The sequence below is a fragment of the Scophthalmus maximus genome, chromosome 12 (assembly GCF_022379125.1).
Source record: "Scophthalmus maximus strain ysfricsl-2021 chromosome 12, ASM2237912v1, whole genome shotgun sequence".
Lineage (NCBI taxonomy): Eukaryota > Metazoa > Chordata > Actinopteri > Pleuronectiformes > Scophthalmidae > Scophthalmus > Scophthalmus maximus.
The window spans coordinates 20,738,467-20,757,089 of record NC_061526.1 but is presented as its reverse complement, the minus strand read 5'-3'; the positions used below and the strand labels follow the sequence as shown (position 1 = coordinate 20,757,089).

Genomic DNA, 18,623 nt, shown 5'->3' with positions numbered 1-18,623 from the left:
GCTGAAGACCCCGACTTCTGATTGGCTTAGCAGTCCCCAAACGAGGAAGTACCAAGCGATCGTGGATTTGTAATCATGAAGTAAAGGAGATTACTGTTTAAATGACGGGTTGGTTTAGTTCCTAGCGATAAACTAAGCTGCTAAATTAAAAAAAAACATCTATTGGCGTCGTAAGTAGTGAGTTGTGTTTGTCAGGAGTTTTTAAAAATCAGTTGCTACCAGCTGTTTTAGCAGCTCCTCGCGTATCAGCATGTTGGACGTGGCTGCGGAGCAGATGATGGTGCACAAAGATTTCCAGGCAGCCTTCGACACATGCGACCGAGGTCTGCAGAGCCTCGGCAGCACGGAGCAAGAGGACAACAAGAGGTGAGAGAGAGTCTGTCTGAAGCCTGGATGCTCCCTCCCTGCAGCCTGGGGCAGGAGGGTGGTGTCAGTGTTGTTATTAATGTGGTGGTCTGTGTTTTGTCCTGTCCCCTCAGGTCCGGAGAGTTTAAAGCTGGTTTCTGCATCCTGGGGATCCAAGCCCTGGCTGAGCTGAACCAGTGGCACGGTGTCCTCCCCTGGCTCCTCCGGCAGTACGAGCAACAGGAGAGAATACCAGCCAAAATAATGCAGATGTGGTGAGTGGAGCCTCTAGAACACTCAGTCCATTGATGCATCAGCTCAACGTGACACATTACTTGACAACAAGAATCAATTGTTTGAGTGAGTTATCAAGCAAAAACTGTCAATCACCCCCTGTTGAAGCAAGGTTTGGATGTTTTCATCTGCTTTTTAAAAAATCAGCAAATGAATATCTTTAGATATTTGACTGATCGACAGGCAAAACAAGTCTTCATTAACATACTAAAAAGTTAATTGATTGAATAAAGAAATAATACAAAGGTAGATTGATTGTTAAATAACCCAAAACCCAAAGATACTGTCTTCACGATCATATAGATTCAGCTCTTAAATACATATTGACTTGACTCTGTCTCACCCCGACGCAGCATACTTCTTTACTCCAAAGTGGGCGAACCCGCTGTGATGCAGGAGGCAGCCAGGGTCTGGTTGCACTGCCCGTCCAACGGCAGAGCGCCGGGGTTCGGGACGGTGGCGGAGCTGTACCTTCTGCATGTCCTCGTGCCTCTGGGACACACGGAGGAGGCTCGGGAGTTGATCGACGGCGAGGTTGGAAACCAGGCGTTCTCGGAAGACCAGAGACAGACGGCGCTGGATGTCGTAGATGAAAAGGAGCGACCGAATCGAGAACCGCCTCCAAGTCCCGGTTGCGGACCGAACTCTGAGAATACTGCACATACTGTCTCGACTAAAGGTCACAAATGTCTTCTTTTTTTCTCATTAGATGCATTTTACTAAATCAAATTAGTGCAAATATTTACTTTCGACAGTCTTCTTGAGTGTGTTTTTTGTTTTTACAGGCGCTGTAATCCGTAAAATTGAAGTCATGCTCAGATTTTTATACAGAAAACTGTTTGTGAGCAGCTCCGGCTCCTTCTCTCTCCGGAAAATCTTTCTGGCAGCCGTGCTCCTCTACATGCTCTTTCTCCGAATGGATCCAGGTTGGATGAAATATTCTTTGTATCTCAGTTCCACCACCAGGCTTGTTGTAGTATGAAAACATTTGATTAGGACAAAATTCGAATGAATTGGGAATAACTTTCTTCTCTCCCCCCTTAGCTCATCCGTCATCATTCCTGTGGATTTCCAAACTTCTCCAACTGCTCAAACAGATGTGGAGTGCCATGTTTGCACCGTACTATCGTGCGCTCACTCAGAGCAAAGGACTGTGAAAGACTGAAAAACACTTTTTTTTTTTGTGCATAGCTTTGATAAGAGGAAATGGCTTAGTTCCTTTTCCGAGTTTTTTGTCATCAAAATTCAAAAAATGCTCCATAAACTATATGCCTGTTATTTCATCTTAACAGTGCACAGTACTAATATTTCCCCTTAAATTCCCCCCCGGTCCTCTCTAATACTTCTGAGGTTGCTCTTTTCATAAGAAGACAACACCCTCTTCATCATGACAATAACTTTATTCATCCAGGAAAATGACTCATGGAGATTTTACAGGATTGTCCTGGCTAAGTGTCTCGGCTGCTGCGCCTACATCAGTGGAAGGATACAGGATCATCAAAACACAGTGATTAGAAGGTTAATTTAAGAAGTATTAGATATCAATATATCAGTTCGAGGAGTATGTGCAAAAAATATCAGAGAATTCCACTTTAGTTCTGTGTTTTATGGCTGATAAGAGTCAGACTTTGAACAAACAATTGGAAAAGGTTACACAAGAAAATGGGAAAAAAGGCTATGAGCTTTTCGTTAAGCTGTGTGACACAACATATGGAAATCTACAAGTGTATAAGCTCAATTTGTACGTGTTTTTCTTTTTCAGACATATTTCAAGATACTGCACAAACGCGACTATTTTACTTCATGAAATAATAATAATAATAATTGTATTTATATCGCACCTTTCACAAACATACAAGTCACAGACGATTAAAACATTCCAACGATAACACGGTTTTCAGGTCGCATATCTTCATAAAAAAAAACCAACATAAAATGAGGACATCACATAGATAGTCGTATTGATATCATTTGAAAGATATATTAAAATTATATTAGTCATATATGTCCTTGTTTTAATGACACAGCTGTTATCTTCTAACAGCACAGCCTGACTGCATTTGAGGACGAACTTTATTGATATTGAAACAATGTGATGAAATGTACACACACAAGTCGTGTGTGTGTGTGTGTGCACGATGCTGCTGCGGCCGGTTTTTCCAGCATCCGCGCACGGCAACTGCGCCAGTTTCGTTTCCTGCGAACGGAGACGCTGCGCGAAACGAAAGTGATCCCGGTGTGACGTCGACGGTCGTCGGAGTACAGGACGAGTCCGACCGCAGGCTGCAGCTCGTCAAGCGAAGTCGAGACCTCATGAGTTCGCGGTTCCGCAGGTTTCTCTCCTCGATCCGCTGGAGCGACCTGGAGCAGGGTGAGCAGATGATGATGACGATGATGATGAGGATGATGATGATGATGATTCTATAACAAGGTTCCCTGACACGTCACCTGGACACTGTAGCACAGCAGCCGTGCATTTCACTCCTAATACTGCCGTTGTGTACTTCATGTATCTCTTCAGTTATTGGGGAGGTTCTTTTAAGTCTACAGTTGTATTGGTCTGCTGTTTGTAATACTTCTATCCACTTATGTTTATGTTCAATGTTTGGACTCCGCTTGTGACTTCAAGTATTCATTGTATTCCCAGAGCCCCAACAGCAGTAACTACATCTTGATATATTATTTCCTGATAAAGATTTCCATGGTTCCCCGAGTGCTTAATCTCAGAGAACCTGTAACTGTAACTTGTGGGTATTCAACAGGATCATTTTGAGCTCATGTTTTTCACCATACTGTCCTATGATGTGTTTGCGCTAAGCCTAGGTCGTCTGCTTTTTCGCAGAAATGAGAGGCCTCTCGAACTATCGTCTTTCCTGCTGTGTGAACACACTACTCCAGACCCTCTCTGCTACCTGGGAAGTATCAGACCTGCTCGAAAAGTAAGAAAATGAAGTTGTATAGTCACTGTGGCACATCGCTGACCTACAACGGTCATAACCTTAACAACAAAGTGCCAAACCATGATGTAGGTGTGTAATAATAAATATAAACTTGGATATTTTTCAGTTATCGCCCGCATTTAAGTTGAGAGATTTCTAGGAAACTTCGGCCTTCAAGGTGTCAATCTTGAATCAAGACTGTTTTTCTCAGTAAAGATTAATTATGGCTTATGAATTGAAACAAGGTGGGAAGCAGCTGGTGTGAGAGCCGACAGTCACAATGTCCCCCTGCAGTTGAAGAGAGTCCTTGCGGCCATGAGGAGCGACCACCTTCCTCAGCACGTTCCCCATCGAGACTTCCTCCACTGTCTGGACAGAAACTGCGTCCGACGTAAGGGGCCACACACTCACGCGGTCAGAGTCTCAACCTGGTGTGGGTTTACTTCACGGCTTGTGACAGTGAAAATGTCGTTTTGCAGTCAGTGTGCAGCACGATGCCGACGAGGTGTTCCTTTCCATCCTAAACTTCGTGCAACAGCAGATGGACGACAGAGCACTGGTCGGCACTGTGATCATTGGTTATTGGTTATTGGTTATTGGTTATTGGTTATCATTGCGTCATCCGTACCTACTCACCTTGTGCTTTCTCCGCCAGGCTCTCGAAATCCAAAATCTGTACAAGATTTCCGTGGAGACGCACCTGCAGTGTTTGGAGTGCGACTCCGTCCAGACTCGGACCAGCTACCTGCTCAGCCTGCATCTGCATCTGAAGGAAGATCACAACTCTCTGGTGCCGTTTCTTTCTTTGTTTTGTTTTTTGTGCATAGTTTCAAACGATGACATTTTTTGGCCAAGAATTGAATGAAAAGATCGGTACCACTCTCACGTCTGCATGCTAAATGTGTTGTGCCAGAATGTAAATAAAGGGTTCAACTCACAAGTATTTCATGACATGAACCTTTTAGGCAGGTTGCATATCCTCCTTCCTCGAGGACCAGGAGCTGAGGGGCATAGATCGCTGCTTTTGTGCAAAATGTGGAATCAAGACTCCATCCAAACAGGTGAGTGTTGCTTTAAATGCAACCCAGAAATATCAACCAACATTGCCGTCAACGTATGCATTTAATTTGTCTTCCAGGGTGTCAAGCTGCTCTCCTTGCCTCGCATCCTGTGCGTGCACCTGAAGCGGTTTAGGAATAGCCGCGGTTACACCCAAAAACTCGACTGCCAGGTGACTTTTCCGGAGACCTTTGACTTCTCTGAGATCGCAAGGGAAGGATTCGCCACTGACTTTGCCCAGGTAACTTGTATTTCCTATATAGTATCTGGATGTTGTATTTTTCTCCATCTAAAAAAGTGTATTTGTTCTTCTAGAACGAGTGTAAGTACACTTTGTATGCAGTGGTAGTGCACTCGGGCAGTGCCATGTGTGGCCACTACACCGCCTATGTTCGTCACAGGGGGAACCAGGGCTGGTACTATGCAGATGACAGCTTCATACGTCAGGTTTGTTCAATAAAGACAAGCATTTCGAATTTTAATGCATTTTATACCCGGCTTTTTTCCTCGTTGAAGACTCTTTGTTTCACGCTTCTTTGTTTAGAGATTTTCAGTATCACACCAATTGCGTTTATGCAAATGTATAATTCATTCTAGATTTTCATTCCAACACAGGCGTCCTGGGAAGACGTGCAGAGAACAAATGGAAAATACAACAGGTAAATTGTTCAACATCAATTTATATCTTCTTGCATAGGCTTTTTCCACTTTCTTGAAAGATGATAAGATTGATACCAGTCATGTGTCTATATGCTAAACACGGAGCTGTATTGCTCAGCCACTTATCTGAGCCTTGCTCTGTAGGTAGCAAAGGTAACACAGGTAAGATAACAAAATCCAAACTCACTAATTATCATGTTATATCTGAAACTGCATGTCGACCAAACAAATCAAACAATGCTGTTCATGCTAAGCTATGTGAGCTGCATTAATTAGACTGCGGAGTGCCTCAGAGCTCCATTGTGTTTCACCAGTTATTTTACAGTTCCTTGCTCCTATTTGGTCACACAATTCATAGATATAATGGCATATCTTTCTTATGGGCGATCATTTCTCACAATTATTCTCTTAATCTTCATATTAAACATGGGACATTTGAGATATTAAGATATACTTATATTAATATCATAACAAAAACAAGAGAAAAAATCTTTTTTTTGTCTTTTTTTTTTTTACAAAATTCTCTCTCATCTTCAACAAATTAGTTAAACAGAAGACATCTATTTTGCAAGAAGTAACAAAAAAAAAAAAAAAATGGCTCACAGTAATACCTGCTTACACCAGCCGCCAGCTGCTTTTTGGAGTTAAATTTAAGACTTTTATTAATATCATTATAGCCAGCGCTTGACTTCCGCTGACATCATGGAGCTTTTATCTTCCTACTTACGGAAACAGCCTGAGATCTTAAGACAAAGCCTTATTGTCTGTTCCCCAGTGCAGATTAAAGACCAAAGGTGACCATGTTTTTGCAACGAGGGCATTTCAAACTTTTGAACAGAGGAAATCCATCTTGTCTGTCTTCTCTTTCAACAACAAACATCTTTTTGCCTAACACCTGGTAGTTATATTTTTCTTTTTCCTTTTCTCCTTTTCCTGTCCCAACATCGAGAGGCATGACTTTGGTACATTTCTTTCCTTTCTTTCCTTTTTTTTTACAGCACCACAGCATACATGTTAATGTACAGAAGAGGTGCAAAAGAGGAAGGACAACAACCCGAACTTTCCGGCTAAATGTGCAAGACTATAAGTGCAATACACCTAGATGGAACCATAGGAATTTAAGAAACTAGATACATAAATGCTCGAAAATGATTAATTGAACATTTTTGATTTTATTTAAAGTGGTGTGTGGTGTCATACTTAATGGTTTTTTTCATTTTTTTCCAGACCTCAGTGAGCTCTTAGTATAAACTGTATGTATACTTTAAACCAGCATGGTAGTGTCTGCCCAACAGCAGTAGGTGGCGTTGAAGACCTGAAGACCGAAGGGTTTTCCACTCGGAGACCACACACATTGTGAACGAGCTCAGCGATACTGGGGGGTTGGTTTGAAGAGAATACTCAGCTTAGATGTTCACTGTTTGGGGGGGGGGGATACCTGCAATAGGACTCTGCGTCCATTTTCCTCACACTCCTGTATAATATGTGAGTCACTCATGAAAAACAATGGGTTGCCAAAAGCATCAGCAACAACAAATAAAAAAATCTCTTTCATCATCTCATCATGTATTGTATTTCATACCTATATTATCAATATGTATAACTATCTGCAGGCCTTTTATCTGCTATAACTAAAACAGATGTTAACACTTTCATGATTATTTGTTTTTGCCTCAGTTGATGCACCGACGCCAGCTCACCTGAGCTCAGAATCTGTGCACCCGTGCTCTGTACATATTTGTATTTAGAATGCATTGAGGAGACCGTCTCATGATGAAGGGAAGTCCAAACGTTGCAGTCGCAGCCACGGTGCCCGAGCGCTCGGTACAGGCTGTCAGCAGTGCCTCCAAAGTTCCCACTCGCTCGGCCAAAAGCGAGAGGGGACCGTGTGAAATGGTGCCTGTGTGCTGCAGAGCTCTGACAGAATGGAACATGCCTGCACAGTGCCACAGGCAGCGGGCCCCATGCTTAGTCATCTCACTGCCATGTAGCCTAGGCGCAGCTTTCTGCATGGGGGGTATCTTCCTCCCACGTTGAGGCCAGGGCCAGATATGTGCTTTCATGTGTGTCTAGACTTGAGTCAGTGTCACAAATATGGCTGGGTGTTTGCACTGGGTGTTTGTGACATGACATTGCACCTTCCTCTGACTTGTTCCAAGTAGAAAAGTTGACATTGGAAACAGTCAGAATAATACAGATGATGAAGATATTTGTGCTGACAAGAAATTTTTACATGATAACGTGGTCATAACAACGGGTCCTTTGTTGGATTCGTAAGATGGATTTATCTGTGACAAGTACTGAGATCATTCACTTAAAGCAGCCATGGTGAATATGTTTATATTACTGCATCAAATATGTCTAACGTGAAAGCTCTTAGTGGAAAAACCCACAAAGAACCACCATCCAAGTCTGCAGTTACACTTAACTCTTCATGGCTTTTTAGCATCTCTCTTAAATAGTTTTCTTTTTTTCCTGCCTGCAACTTTATTGTTTTGGCTCAGTCTTATTGAGCTGTTTCTATTAAAAATTCTAAAAAAACAACCATTGTAACGCTGCCTGTCCACTACCAAACTGAGGATAGCAACTAATACAGAGTGGACAAACTGGAGGATTTAGCAGCTAATGAGCCAGATATCTCTCAGGACTTGGTGGAGACCAAAAAAAAAGAGCTAAAAGGAGGCAGCATAACATAAGACACCATAATGCAAATTAGACAGATTGACCTGATTGTGAACGAGTAGGCCAACTGGAAGTTTGGGAGAAACATTAGAATCCGAATAGAAAACTATATCTCCTCCACATCCGCGGGGAACTTATTATTGTCTTTGTGGGGATGCATGACGCACAACCATGTGTCAAGTGGCTGTTTTCACATGCACCTGTCCACCATCGTCCCGACACTGGCCACATCTGTCGCTGACAACGCCGCAGCACGGCGTGCCGTGGGCAGCACACGCAGAGGCCACACGTGACCCCTGAAGTCCGACTGGACATCTTTTGCATTTTTCGCTCCTTTTTTCCAGCACGTGTCACACATGCGTGCGGCCTTTGTCTCCGTCGTCTGAGGTTGAGCTCTGGCCCCTGGATGTGGTTATGCAGACATTTTATGGCAGATCGTAATCTCTCCGATACAGTTCCACCTCTTTATCATGGTCAGGTGTTGGCCAGCCAGGCTACCCGGTGTTGCCTTTTTTGTTCCAGCAGTGAGAGTGATTGGCACAATAATTGCGCAATAACCACAAGTGAAGCTGATACCCGGTGTGAACAGTCATACTAGGCACACACCGCAGCGCAGAGGATATTCCTCAGGCTTTGCCGTGTGGCAACACTCTAAGTGTTTTCTTTGGAGAAACATTTCAAGGTTCATTAATGCTTTTTAAGTCTTTGTTGATGTGTGTTTACCAGTTACTAGGTGAGCACACCGCTGATGCGTCGGGGAGAGAAAATGGAATTTGGCAATGTGAGAACCACTCTGAAATGTTCCCTTTTTTGTACGAAGGGTTCCACTGGCTGAGATAAACGCCTGCGTTTTTCAAATGCGACTCGCAGCAAAACCCAGTATTCCAGCCCACCGTCTGCTTTTGTGAGGATCACCAATAACGTGACGTCACTTTTATGTCACTTGCGAAAAGGATACGCCACACGCCGCTCGTACATGGGCAGAGAGCAGTAAGGAAGCAGTGGAGTTGAACTGTGAACTGACCGGCAAAATGTGTAACCGATACAAAAGTTGGGTTATTATTTTGTGCCATTTTAGCAGATTGGCTCCATGGCAGTGTCAGGCTGTTGGTTGGTACATCACTTATGACTTTGGTGTTCCTATGATTTTTCTATAACAGCAACATGATTGGCATTTTGGACTTTTTAGTGAAATACCTTTTACACAGAAGGTTGGTAACCATCATTATCCCAAACTTTAGTTTTTTTTAAAGTAAAGGTAATATGTTCCTTCAAGTTGTTTTAATTGTTACCTGATTCATGCAACTAAACTGCATTATGAATAATAGGTTGTACACACAAATGCATGATAAAAAACACTTTAAAACTGTATTCAGTTAAATGTAACTACATTGGTTAGCTTCAGCAGGTGTTACCTTTTCTCTCCATCATCCTATTGGTGCCCCGTGTAGTGAAATAACAATAAAATGTCAACAAAATGGATACATTTTCAAATTACACAGGATATAGCTATTCCCCGACGGGGTAAAGTAGTTAGTCGTAGCTGGAAATCATACATTCTTATGGCATAGTGATTCTTTTTCATATAATTAAAAGGGGCATGACAAAAGAAGTCACTGTGTTTTTGGCTCTCAGTGTTTTAGCTGTCTGTTCCATTCTGACCTCAAAGGTGTCATCTTGTGTTTTTATTTTTAAAGCCGTAGACGGGAACTAATTCGTGCACTGTGTCTACGCGGTTCTCCTTTTTCTGCTCGGAAAAGGAATTGTGAATGGTGGCCGGACTTCTCTGTTAAACTTGCAGGCGTGTAGTCCTTGAAGAGATGGGCGCGTAAGGGAAGATGTTTCTCTTGCAGAGTTAAAACTGAGACTCTTCACTCCAGCTCATCCGCTCTAATCCTATATAACCTTTCAGTAGAATCTCAGGGAACGCTTCGGGGGTGGCGGCCCGGCTCACACAGCTATCCTTCAGTTACATAATGAGGTTTCAAATGGGAAATGATTATCTTTCGCTCTCAGGCCTGGTGACCGTGGTGAAGTCTGCTTTTGTAAATGGCAAACCAGCACTGGAGGCTAATGTGTGCCGGATGATTGTCCTCTCGTGCAAAAAAGGGCGAATCAGATGGAGCGCAGTAGTAGAAAAAGGTGTCTGCCAGGAAACTCCAAACGACAAATGACCTGAATCCGAGAAGAATTGTCTCCGGTGTGACCTGCTTTGATTTGTGAGGTGTCGCCGGCCAGTTTCAAACGGTGCAGCTCCTGGCTCGTATCTAGGTCGGTGAATTCTGACAAGTATCTGTTAGCCTTAGGTGTGAACACGTAGGCCGCGTTGCTCCGTGACTTTGCGGCGGGGATTTCAGTGGAATTCGTAGTATGAGCGGTCATGTCGAGGAGGAAGCCTTATCTTTCCCCAGTGAGTTCATAAAATTTCCTCTCAGGAGGGGAGAGGGGGGAGTCCGGTCGACACTGAGTTTCCCCCCTCTCTTCACGTGTGCAGTTGTCCTCCCCGAGATTCTTGGCAGCCGCGGCGTAATAAATACAACATCTGCTGAGTTTTCTAGGAAAAGGGATGTCGAACAGTCAAACGGCTATGAGTGAACAGTAAAGAAGAGAGGCGGCTCAAATTTTGTCTGGTTTGGTTTGGACTAGAACGGAGGTCGGCGTTGGTCCCTTTGCGTCGCCTCAAAACGGCGAGTGACGTTGCTGCTGAGCAGCTAATGACACGCATTCAATCTGTTATTATTGCGGGGGGGGGGGGTAATTTATATTTACTACGAAGGTGCCTGCCAACCGAGGGGACTGGGCCGCAGGTTGCAGATATTGGCTCTCGCAGGAGTTGAGCGGAGGCCCCCCCCCCCCCCCCCCCCCCCCGGTAGGTCCTACTAGTGTGGATGTCTTGTTATTTATGGTACGATGTGTTTTCATTTTGGGTCCTGCAAGTGCTTTGCACCAACCGAGGAACAACAACCGAATGTCATCCAAAAGCAAAGAAAAAATTAACTCTTGTTGCGACTTGACGAGGTAAAAAAAAACAACTCATCTAAACATCGTCAGATCAGTATCACAATAAATCATGGCATCCCTAAATTGAAATTCTCCTTCCGCCCCGGTCCCTCAGTTGACAGGAATGAATGGAATTGCACCTCGAGGGTAACCACCTCACCGTTGCGGCGCTCCGCTCGCGATAAGCCCACAACAACTTGTGAAGTTGTGTGCCTGAGTATACATGCCAATCAGTTGCTACATCAGCGCTCCAGTTAATGATTTGTGCAGTAGGAGAACAACTTGTTCATAGCGAAACTGGCTCCGATCAAAGAAAGGCGACTTCTTTTTTCTCTTTCACTTCTCCTCGGTGCACCTTGCCGTGTTCAGGAGACCTGACCCGGCTTCACTGGCTCTGCACTATGGGCTGGGCACCTTGAGAAGTGAGCGATCCATTGTCAGGCCTCTTTGACCTGCTCTCTCCTTCAGCCTCTCCTATTTCCGCACAAAGACTCTCTAATGCCAGGTAGCTGGCGCTGGCATTCCTGTTGCATTCCACCACGGGGAAGTTGCCGGGATCAGGATGAAAAATGCCCGAAACAAAGGTCTACTCTCATTCACAGGGTTTAGGGTTCTGTGGGAAAGTCCTGGCTGGACAGAGGTTGGATGGCAGAGGAATGCGAAGCGGGGCACAGCTCACACAGTCTCTATGACACACACAGAAGCAAAGACACATTGACAAGGTGGGGGGCTTTAGAGAGGAGCCAGCCCCCAGGAAAGAGGAGGATACGTTTTGAAAGTATGGCGGAAGAATAGACAATTGTCGTGCTTACAAGCATTTTTTAGTCGTAAATCTTGCAAACGTGATGGAGGGTGGAGCTTTGATTGGACGACTGGGTGGAAGTTGTGCTCCTTTTCTGCCTAAGTCAATCATTTCCGTCATTATTTGCTTTTACATAATAGTGACAGAAGTGAAAGATGACATGCGACAAAGCAGTGGTTCCCAACCCTTTTGGCTCGTGGACCCGTTAAAGCAATAAGTTTGACATTTTTGCAAATACGCGTATTGCTTTCTGCCACTCTCCGAGTGACCAATGTGTCACACAAATATGGGACTATAAACAGAATGCAGCCAGTTAGCCTAGCACAAATGACAGAGGCCCGGTCACATGACAACATCGTCTTTGGCAAAAACCCGCTGTCCAAAGACAAAAGACTAGGAATGAAGCAGCGTCTAATTGTGACCTCTCATAAGAAAAAGTGTGAGCAGCCGATTTTTTTCCCCCTTCACACATTGAGCAGAGCACGAAAGACTTAAATATGCAGTATGATATAAAGTCTTTTTTATTCCTTTGATCACCTGGGGACACCCAAGATTATTTTGGTTGGGATGTCCTGCTTTGATTGATGTCCCGCATTAAAGGCCCAATATCTGATGCATGGTCAGCGTCTTAAACCTCAACACTTTCAGCAGAGAGAAAAAAAATCACAGCATTTCTTACCGTTCATTAATCATGAGTTATTACACCAATAGTCTTTTTCTTTTTTTTTCCATTTGTAAAGGTATTAAGTCCATGCCTCATGCTGAGGTTAAGTGCCTGACCTTGCTTCACCCTCCCTCCCCTGAGCCATATCTGAAGCGCGGCTTGTGAAGATTTAGATAGGAATTCACCGCCAAAGCTTTTTCACTCTCCCACTACAAATACCAATATATTTTTGATAGTGTATCTACAGGTGGGGAGGAGATGAGGGTAAGTCGCCCTCAAGTGATGCTTGAATGTCTTGCAGCCCAGATCTTAGGACTACAGGTAATCATTACTAGCCTCGTGGCTCTATATGGACAGTCGGTCGGCCCAATGCTTTCCTCCAGACAGGAATATCTCAACAACTATTCGATGTATTGCTGAGAAATTTTGCACAGATATTCTTGGTGACAAGAGGACACCTCCTCTCGACTTTGGAAAACGCCCGACATTTCCTCTAGCGCCCCCAAGAGGTTTGTGGTTTGGTCTCAGTAACTATATTGGACGATTGCTATCTCGAGTTTGAGCGATTAAAACTCTTTTCCTTCTCTCCCATCACCCAGGCAGACTTAGTGTATCTCTGACACACAGCAACAATACTAACCTCAATGATTTACATTTCCACAGATAACAACAGCTACCATATGGAAAGGTTGCCATTTGTTTATCCTCTGAGCTATCGGCTCAGGCTTTATATCATCTCCTGAGGCTATACATAGAGTGTGGTTGGTGGGCGTTGGAGATGGAGTATGCAGGGAAATGAGAGGAGATCTGTTGCAGGCCACAGGCCCCCCCAGATTCTCTGATGTGGCTTCAAGACTTCCTTTGGAAAAGCGAGGCCTTCTGGGACGGCGCTGAAGTCCTTTTTTTTTTTTGCAATCGTGCGTTTGGAGTGTGGACCGGGTGCATGGGCCTGCATCGGGGTGTACGTCCCCCCGCCACTCTCGGCGTTGTTGTTAAACTGTCTCCGTTGACATGCGGGGACACACTGGCTGCCGGCTGCTTTTTCGAGGAATGAGGGAGTGTGGCTGCGGGTGAAAGGGCACAACAACTCCATCGCGCAGGTGATTTTCCTTACGGGTGGGGCGAGTTGATAACCCATTTGAGGCTCTGCCTCTGAAAAACTTCCGCTTCACATCTGTGAAATGCACGGCCCTTAATACACAATGGCATTCCCGCTGTTTTCTCATGGGCTGTTATCAGCCTTATTCAAACAAGGTGCCCTGGCTCACGAGATAAACAGTGAGCGATTATCTCTGCTATCTCCAGTCTGCTGTGCTCCCAGCGGGCTGCGATGCATTAGAGACCACTTTAATGGATAATAAGTAAGTTAAGATGAAGGAATATGTTAATGTTAACAGATATTCGATATCGTTTTGATTTCTTTTCTTTCTTTTTTTCAATAATACTTGGCTGCTTTTCATTAAGCGAATGAGGCTGCCGAGAGGCCCAGCCCCCTCTCATCTGCAGCCTGTTATGGCGGAGCGGGAGGATGACATCATATTGGTCTCAGAGCGGCGGCTGGTAATTGGCCTGCTCTCCTCCTCCAACGGCACGGGCCAAACAGAACACACAAGTGGAGCCAGGCAATGCAAGTCAGATGCACTGGGTTTTTCCAGAGTGGCTGGTGGGGCCTCAGTGCAGACTGAGAGCCAAGAGGCCTCGGAGAGGGGTGCACCCAATCCAACTGTAAATGTCAGAAATGAATGAAGGGCCTCGACTCAAAATGAAATCTGATATAATGCGCCCCAGGCCGGGCCTGTTTGATCTGCCGCACAATCCACTGCCGTAGTCGTCGGGATAACTGCGCCTGTTCTGCATGATATGACATCGCAAAAGCATTTCATGTGGAAGTTTTGCGAGAGCCGACGTCAACGAGCTCGCAGCCCACACAAAGTTCCATTGCAGAGAGACCGAAGGCGCTGCGCCTCGGGGGCTGCGGAGGAGCCACAGTCGGCCATTGTCTGCGATGTTAAGATCACGGCGCGGTTCGTCAGCTCTGGACAAATTCCCGCGCGTCGCGATGCGGACGCACTGCTGGCGACAGACGACGCAAAAGCTCCGCGAGGCATCGTTTTGAGAGAAACAAAAAAACAACCTCCAGAGGATGGAACATCTGGAGATGACGTTAAAACCTGCCCTTGTTCAGATGTGTGTGTCTTGTAGATGAAAATCCCATGAGCAGGACAATGACGCGCAGAAACAACTGATGACCTTTTTTTTAAGCAGCTATTTGATGTGGCAAACGTGAGCAGGCCTAATCGGTTGCAGTGGACCTGTGAACGAGGACCCGGTTCTACCCTGTGGGCCCGTCTCACACACAGCGTATGTGTGGCCCGGCCGGGATGTTGGATACCTCTGTTGTAATAAAGCACAGTCTTTATCTTTTATAGAGGCTGTTCAGTCATGCCACCATGTTTTATGCTATGTGGTGGTTGTACAAAAAAAACAAAACAATGTGAGCGGTGTGCTGATCTTCTGATTACATAGGCAGAGGATTACATAAACCTCTCGGTTATCATCTAAAAGAACAGTTGTGAGAACTTGTTTGGTTTTCTAAAGCCTGTGTGGGAAAACAGCGTTCCTGCTGTGTCAAAAGAGGGTGCAGTGCTCAGCGTGTTGGCACGTGCCCGCCCGTCCGCCTCTCTGTTGGCCATCGCCGTTGCCCCACATCAGTGACGGCTACAAGTTGTGAACGGAAGGTCACACACTGAGCTGGCAGGCGGCGAGAACATCAGCGTCGGTGTGAAAGGGCCGAGAGGAAGCTCTGCGTCTGCGGGCAAAAAAAACAACAAAACCCCGACTGACTAAGAAAACTGGCAAAAGAGCAAAGCAGCACTTCTCTCTCAGGAATCATTCTTCGAATGCTTTCGCTCCTTTTTGTTGTTGATGGTTTGCTCGACTCCTGGCAGCGCCTTAGTATCTTGTGGCCTGCGCGATGCGATGCAGATTGCCGACGCATGCAACAAAAGTCACTTTCTCTCCTATGTCTTTCTTACCGGCAGACAATTTTACAAGTTGTGTTTAGAGTCACAATAACTGGGTTTTATTCCAGATTTTTTTTTTTTACAAATATAACAATTTTCAACAAAAAAAAAGCATCAAAGAGCAATTGATCTCCTCAAATTTGAACACGTGAAACACGAGAAAATGCCATATTTCCATCTGATTTTCTACATCAACATCGACATTCAACGCCCACCTCTTTTAATAATGTCATCTTGTTGTGCACGTTCCCATGCAATTGTTCAGTGGCACCCAACTAAGGAAGTAGAAGCCACCAGCTATTCATCTCAATAAGCCAACTTCTAACATTTGAACAGTAGTCAATGGCAATATGTTAATTTGCCAATGTTCTTAAAAATTTGCCCCTTCATTTGGACTGAAACCTTATCATTGAAACGGCAAGTTAGAGCCTCTAACGCTTAAAACAACATTGACGCGTTGCCCCCGTTCTTAAGTTCATAACTATGAGCAACCATGTAGTCATTCGATCCATTGTCAAAATATAAAATGCCAACAACAGAAGTTAATGAGATATATTCCTGTGCGAAATAGAACATGTCAGTACGATAGGCTTTCAAGAGGGATCTCAATGAAATCCTTGAATGACTCACTCAGAAGTTCGTGAGCGATGCAGAGCTTTCGGAGACTTTACCGGGTCCACCGCCCTCATCCTGGGAGAAATTTGATGAATATTAGAAATGAAAATAAAAAGATTTGACAAACAACATAATACAGTATAGTGTATCCTACCTTCAGCCCCTTCGGAAGCTCTGGGTTTTGTTGATGTGAAACCATTTACCATGATAATAATGACTTTGCCTTTTCCCTTCCTATCATCTGAGGTGGGAAAAAAAGTTTCATAAAAAAAGTTCACATGTAGCCTATCTTTCATTTTTCTTCCCCGGTGCTGCTGAATACACATTTCCGTGTACATCCTCTCTGTCTCTCAGCTGGTGAGCTAGCTGTCGAGGCAGAAACTGTGCCGGAGGGAGGAAATGATTACGGCATGAGGGAATGTGTTATCACTTTTTTTCCCCTCGTGCGCCTATTCTCTCAAACGGGTGACTGTCATATGTATTGGCGTTTCTTATCTTTTAGATGAGAATGGAGCACATTTCGCCACACACGGCGGACACGTGTATACGCCGCGCTGCATACTGTACAGTCTGACGCTTCTGTGTGTCGTGTCGAGACGATTAGGGCCCGACTCGACATGTCTGCCGAAATATCACATGTCACGTAGGCTGTTGTGTGGCTGCGCTGTGGGAAAAAGAAAGGTCTAGATCGTCTTCCCCATCCATCAAACGCTGCTCACTGGCGGAAGCAGACCCAGCTGTTGTTGGCCATCGATACCTTTGTTGTTCCTCCGTTGTACCGCAGCGGTCTGCCGTCGCAGCCCTCAGCTGTTCTTCTCAACTTCTTATTCTGCCTGCCCGTCTTCAAAAAAAAAAAGATTGCCTCATTCTTTCTGTCGCAGCAGCAGTTTGCACGTGCACCCGAGTGACCTGACGGGTTGACGCACGGTATCTGTCGATCAGCTAATGGTGCTGTCTCGCTGACAAGCACAGGCCTAATGCAATCATAGGTAACTACAGAAACAGTGAACCTGACGGACACTCTTGACCAAACTGGGCCACAGATATATAAGTCGTAAAACCTCGTCTTTTTTTCTTATTCATTAATGTCACAGACTTTGATGAATATGGGAAAAATCTGGATGAAAAACGAGCAGGATCAAACAAAATGTCCTTGCCTCTGCCCTTCATGAATTCATGTGTAAATAAAAAACATTCATATGTCATTTAAGAACGGCTTAAGCGAATCAGATCACCTGAACCCCACTAAATCCAGAGACGGCATTTAATACCATTTTATTACCATTTTATTTCCACCCAAAGAATTACACACTTCATTTCAGATGAGATTCTGGTCTTGACTCAGTTTCGATGTAATATGGAGTTTTTGTGTTTTTTTGCTCTGCAGGCCAGTACAAACGCAGCAGGGCACGATTTTAAGTTGAGATGTGGCATCAGCCTCCACCATCACTTTATTGGCAAATTAGCCACAGACTGATTCCAGGAAACCATACAGTACAGTATGCAAACATATATATCCTCCTTCACATCTGAGGACGCATATCAATTTGACAGACGTGACTGCAAAGGGTGGAGAGGGGAGCCGCACCTTGAAAGCCCTGGCAACTTTTCATGTCTCGCAAACAGCCACATGTGTCAAACTTCTCCTCCCACGCAGCACATTTCACACATTCCTCGAGAATGTTTGCTTTTTTTAACCAGGTCAAGAGAATGAATCCAGTGCTGCATTGTGTCTCGTTGACTTGCAGCAGCTCATTCTGTGGGACTGTTTCATCTTGTGCAATTCGTGCTTTGCCCAGTCAACAGTTTTTCTGCCGTCCCATTGAAACTCTTGCTTCTCCCAGTGAGTATTTATGTCTTCATGGGCTGACCATAAAAACAGCTTCCCTGTGCTTTCATTTCCTCAGTGACAGTGGGAATCCTGACGAAGGGCTTGAGGCCTGGCCGTGGCTCCAACCATAACATATGCCTCACTACTTCCTGTTATCAATGATTACATAAGGTTCGGAAACAAAGACATCCTAGCCAGCCCTCCCTCAATCTCCATTAGAATGGAATTATCAAAGTTTTACAGTGACACTGTGTGCTTACGATATCAGATGAAAGATGTTATTGGTACTTATATATCAGTGCTTTGAACTGAACTGCTTTGAAAATGCCAACATGCTGATGTTTAGGAATAATGACGTAGCACTAACACAAAGTATGGCTGGGGTTGGTGGTAATGTCCTTACTCTTGCAGGTATTTGGTATTAAACTAGACTATGAATGTCAGTACCAAATTTTCCACCGATTCATCAAGTTTTTAACAAGGTAGTTGAATGAACTGAATTCCTGAAGACTTGAGGAAATGTACAATCAAAGTCATTAGAAGGCATCCTTGAGAGACACTGAATATATGTAACACATTTAATGGTAATTCATACAGTAGATGATGGGATATTTCAGACTGGACCAAAGGGGTGGACTGACCAGCCAACCAACCCGCTCTTACCAGAACATGAAGCGGCATAGTTGCGTAAAGTTAACTCACAGAAGGA

At 44.6% G+C, this 18,623-nt stretch overlaps 2 protein-coding genes and 1 long non-coding RNA gene across 5 annotated transcripts; 2 read left to right on the top strand and 1 right to left on the bottom strand.

Annotated features, from left to right (window-relative positions):
• Positions 1-51: 51 nt before the first annotated feature.
• On the top strand, positions 52-2,377 carry pex26 (peroxisomal biogenesis factor 26). The gene is made up of 5 exons (XM_035621293.2): positions 52-366; positions 480-620; positions 993-1,318; positions 1,425-1,565; positions 1,684-2,377. The coding sequence occupies exons 1-5, from the start codon at positions 251-253 to the stop codon at positions 1,794-1,796; spliced, it is 837 nt and encodes a 278-aa protein (XP_035477186.2). The 5' UTR covers positions 52-250; the 3' UTR covers positions 1,797-2,377.
• A 370-nt stretch (positions 2,378-2,747) lies between these two features.
• usp18 (ubiquitin specific peptidase 18) lies at positions 2,748-6,859 on the top strand. Of its 3 annotated transcripts, XM_047336511.1 has the most exons (11): positions 2,748-3,010; positions 3,482-3,578; positions 3,824-3,969; positions 4,058-4,137; positions 4,234-4,368; positions 4,544-4,639; positions 4,717-4,878; positions 4,953-5,084; positions 5,253-5,296; positions 6,078-6,195; positions 6,296-6,859. In XM_047336511.1, exons 1-10 carry the CDS (start codon positions 2,953-2,955, stop codon positions 6,187-6,189), a joined length of 1,062 nt encoding a protein of 353 aa, XP_047192467.1. In that variant the 5' UTR covers positions 2,748-2,952; the 3' UTR covers positions 6,190-6,195; positions 6,296-6,859. The 3 variants fall into 3 exon arrangements, with proteins under 3 accessions (XP_047192467.1, XP_047192468.1, XP_035477173.2); XM_047336512.1 differs by lacking the exon at positions 6,296-6,859 and having other exon boundaries at positions 2,764-3,010; positions 6,073-6,183; XM_035621280.2 differs by lacking the exon at positions 6,078-6,195 and having other exon boundaries at positions 2,781-3,010.
• A 4,001-nt stretch (positions 6,860-10,860) lies between these two features.
• Positions 10,861-16,429, bottom strand: LOC118292390. Its single transcript, XR_004786890.2, has 3 exons — positions 16,238-16,429; positions 16,099-16,158; positions 10,861-15,254 (listed from the first exon to the last, which is right to left on the bottom strand). It is a non-coding gene; the product is annotated as an uncharacterized LOC118292390 (long non-coding RNA).
• Positions 16,430-18,623: the final 2,194 nt, after the last annotated feature.

What these genes read in the sequence shown, in the direction of transcription:
- pex26 (XM_035621293.2), top strand. Translation starts at nt 251, where the DNA reads ATGTTGGACGTGGCTGCGGAGCAGATGATGGTGCACAAAGATTTCCAG. An exon ending in GCCAAAATAATGCAGATGTG is followed by an intron (nt 621 to 992) that starts GTGAGTGGAGCC and finishes ACCCCGACGCAG; the next exon opens with CATACTTCTTTACTCCAAAG. An exon ending in ACATACTGTCTCGACTAAAG is followed by an intron (nt 1,319 to 1,424) that starts GTCACAAATGTC and finishes TTGTTTTTACAG; the next exon opens with GCGCTGTAATCCGTAAAATT.
- usp18 (XM_047336511.1), top strand. Translation starts at nt 2,953, where the DNA reads ATGAGTTCGCGGTTCCGCAGGTTTCTCTCCTCGATCCGCTGGAGCGAC. An exon ending in CTGGAGCGACCTGGAGCAGG is followed by an intron (nt 3,011 to 3,481) that starts GTGAGCAGATGA and finishes GCTTTTTCGCAG; the next exon opens with AAATGAGAGGCCTCTCGAAC. An exon ending in GGACAGAAACTGCGTCCGAC is followed by an intron (nt 3,970 to 4,057) that starts GTAAGGGGCCAC and finishes GTCGTTTTGCAG; the next exon opens with TCAGTGTGCAGCACGATGCC.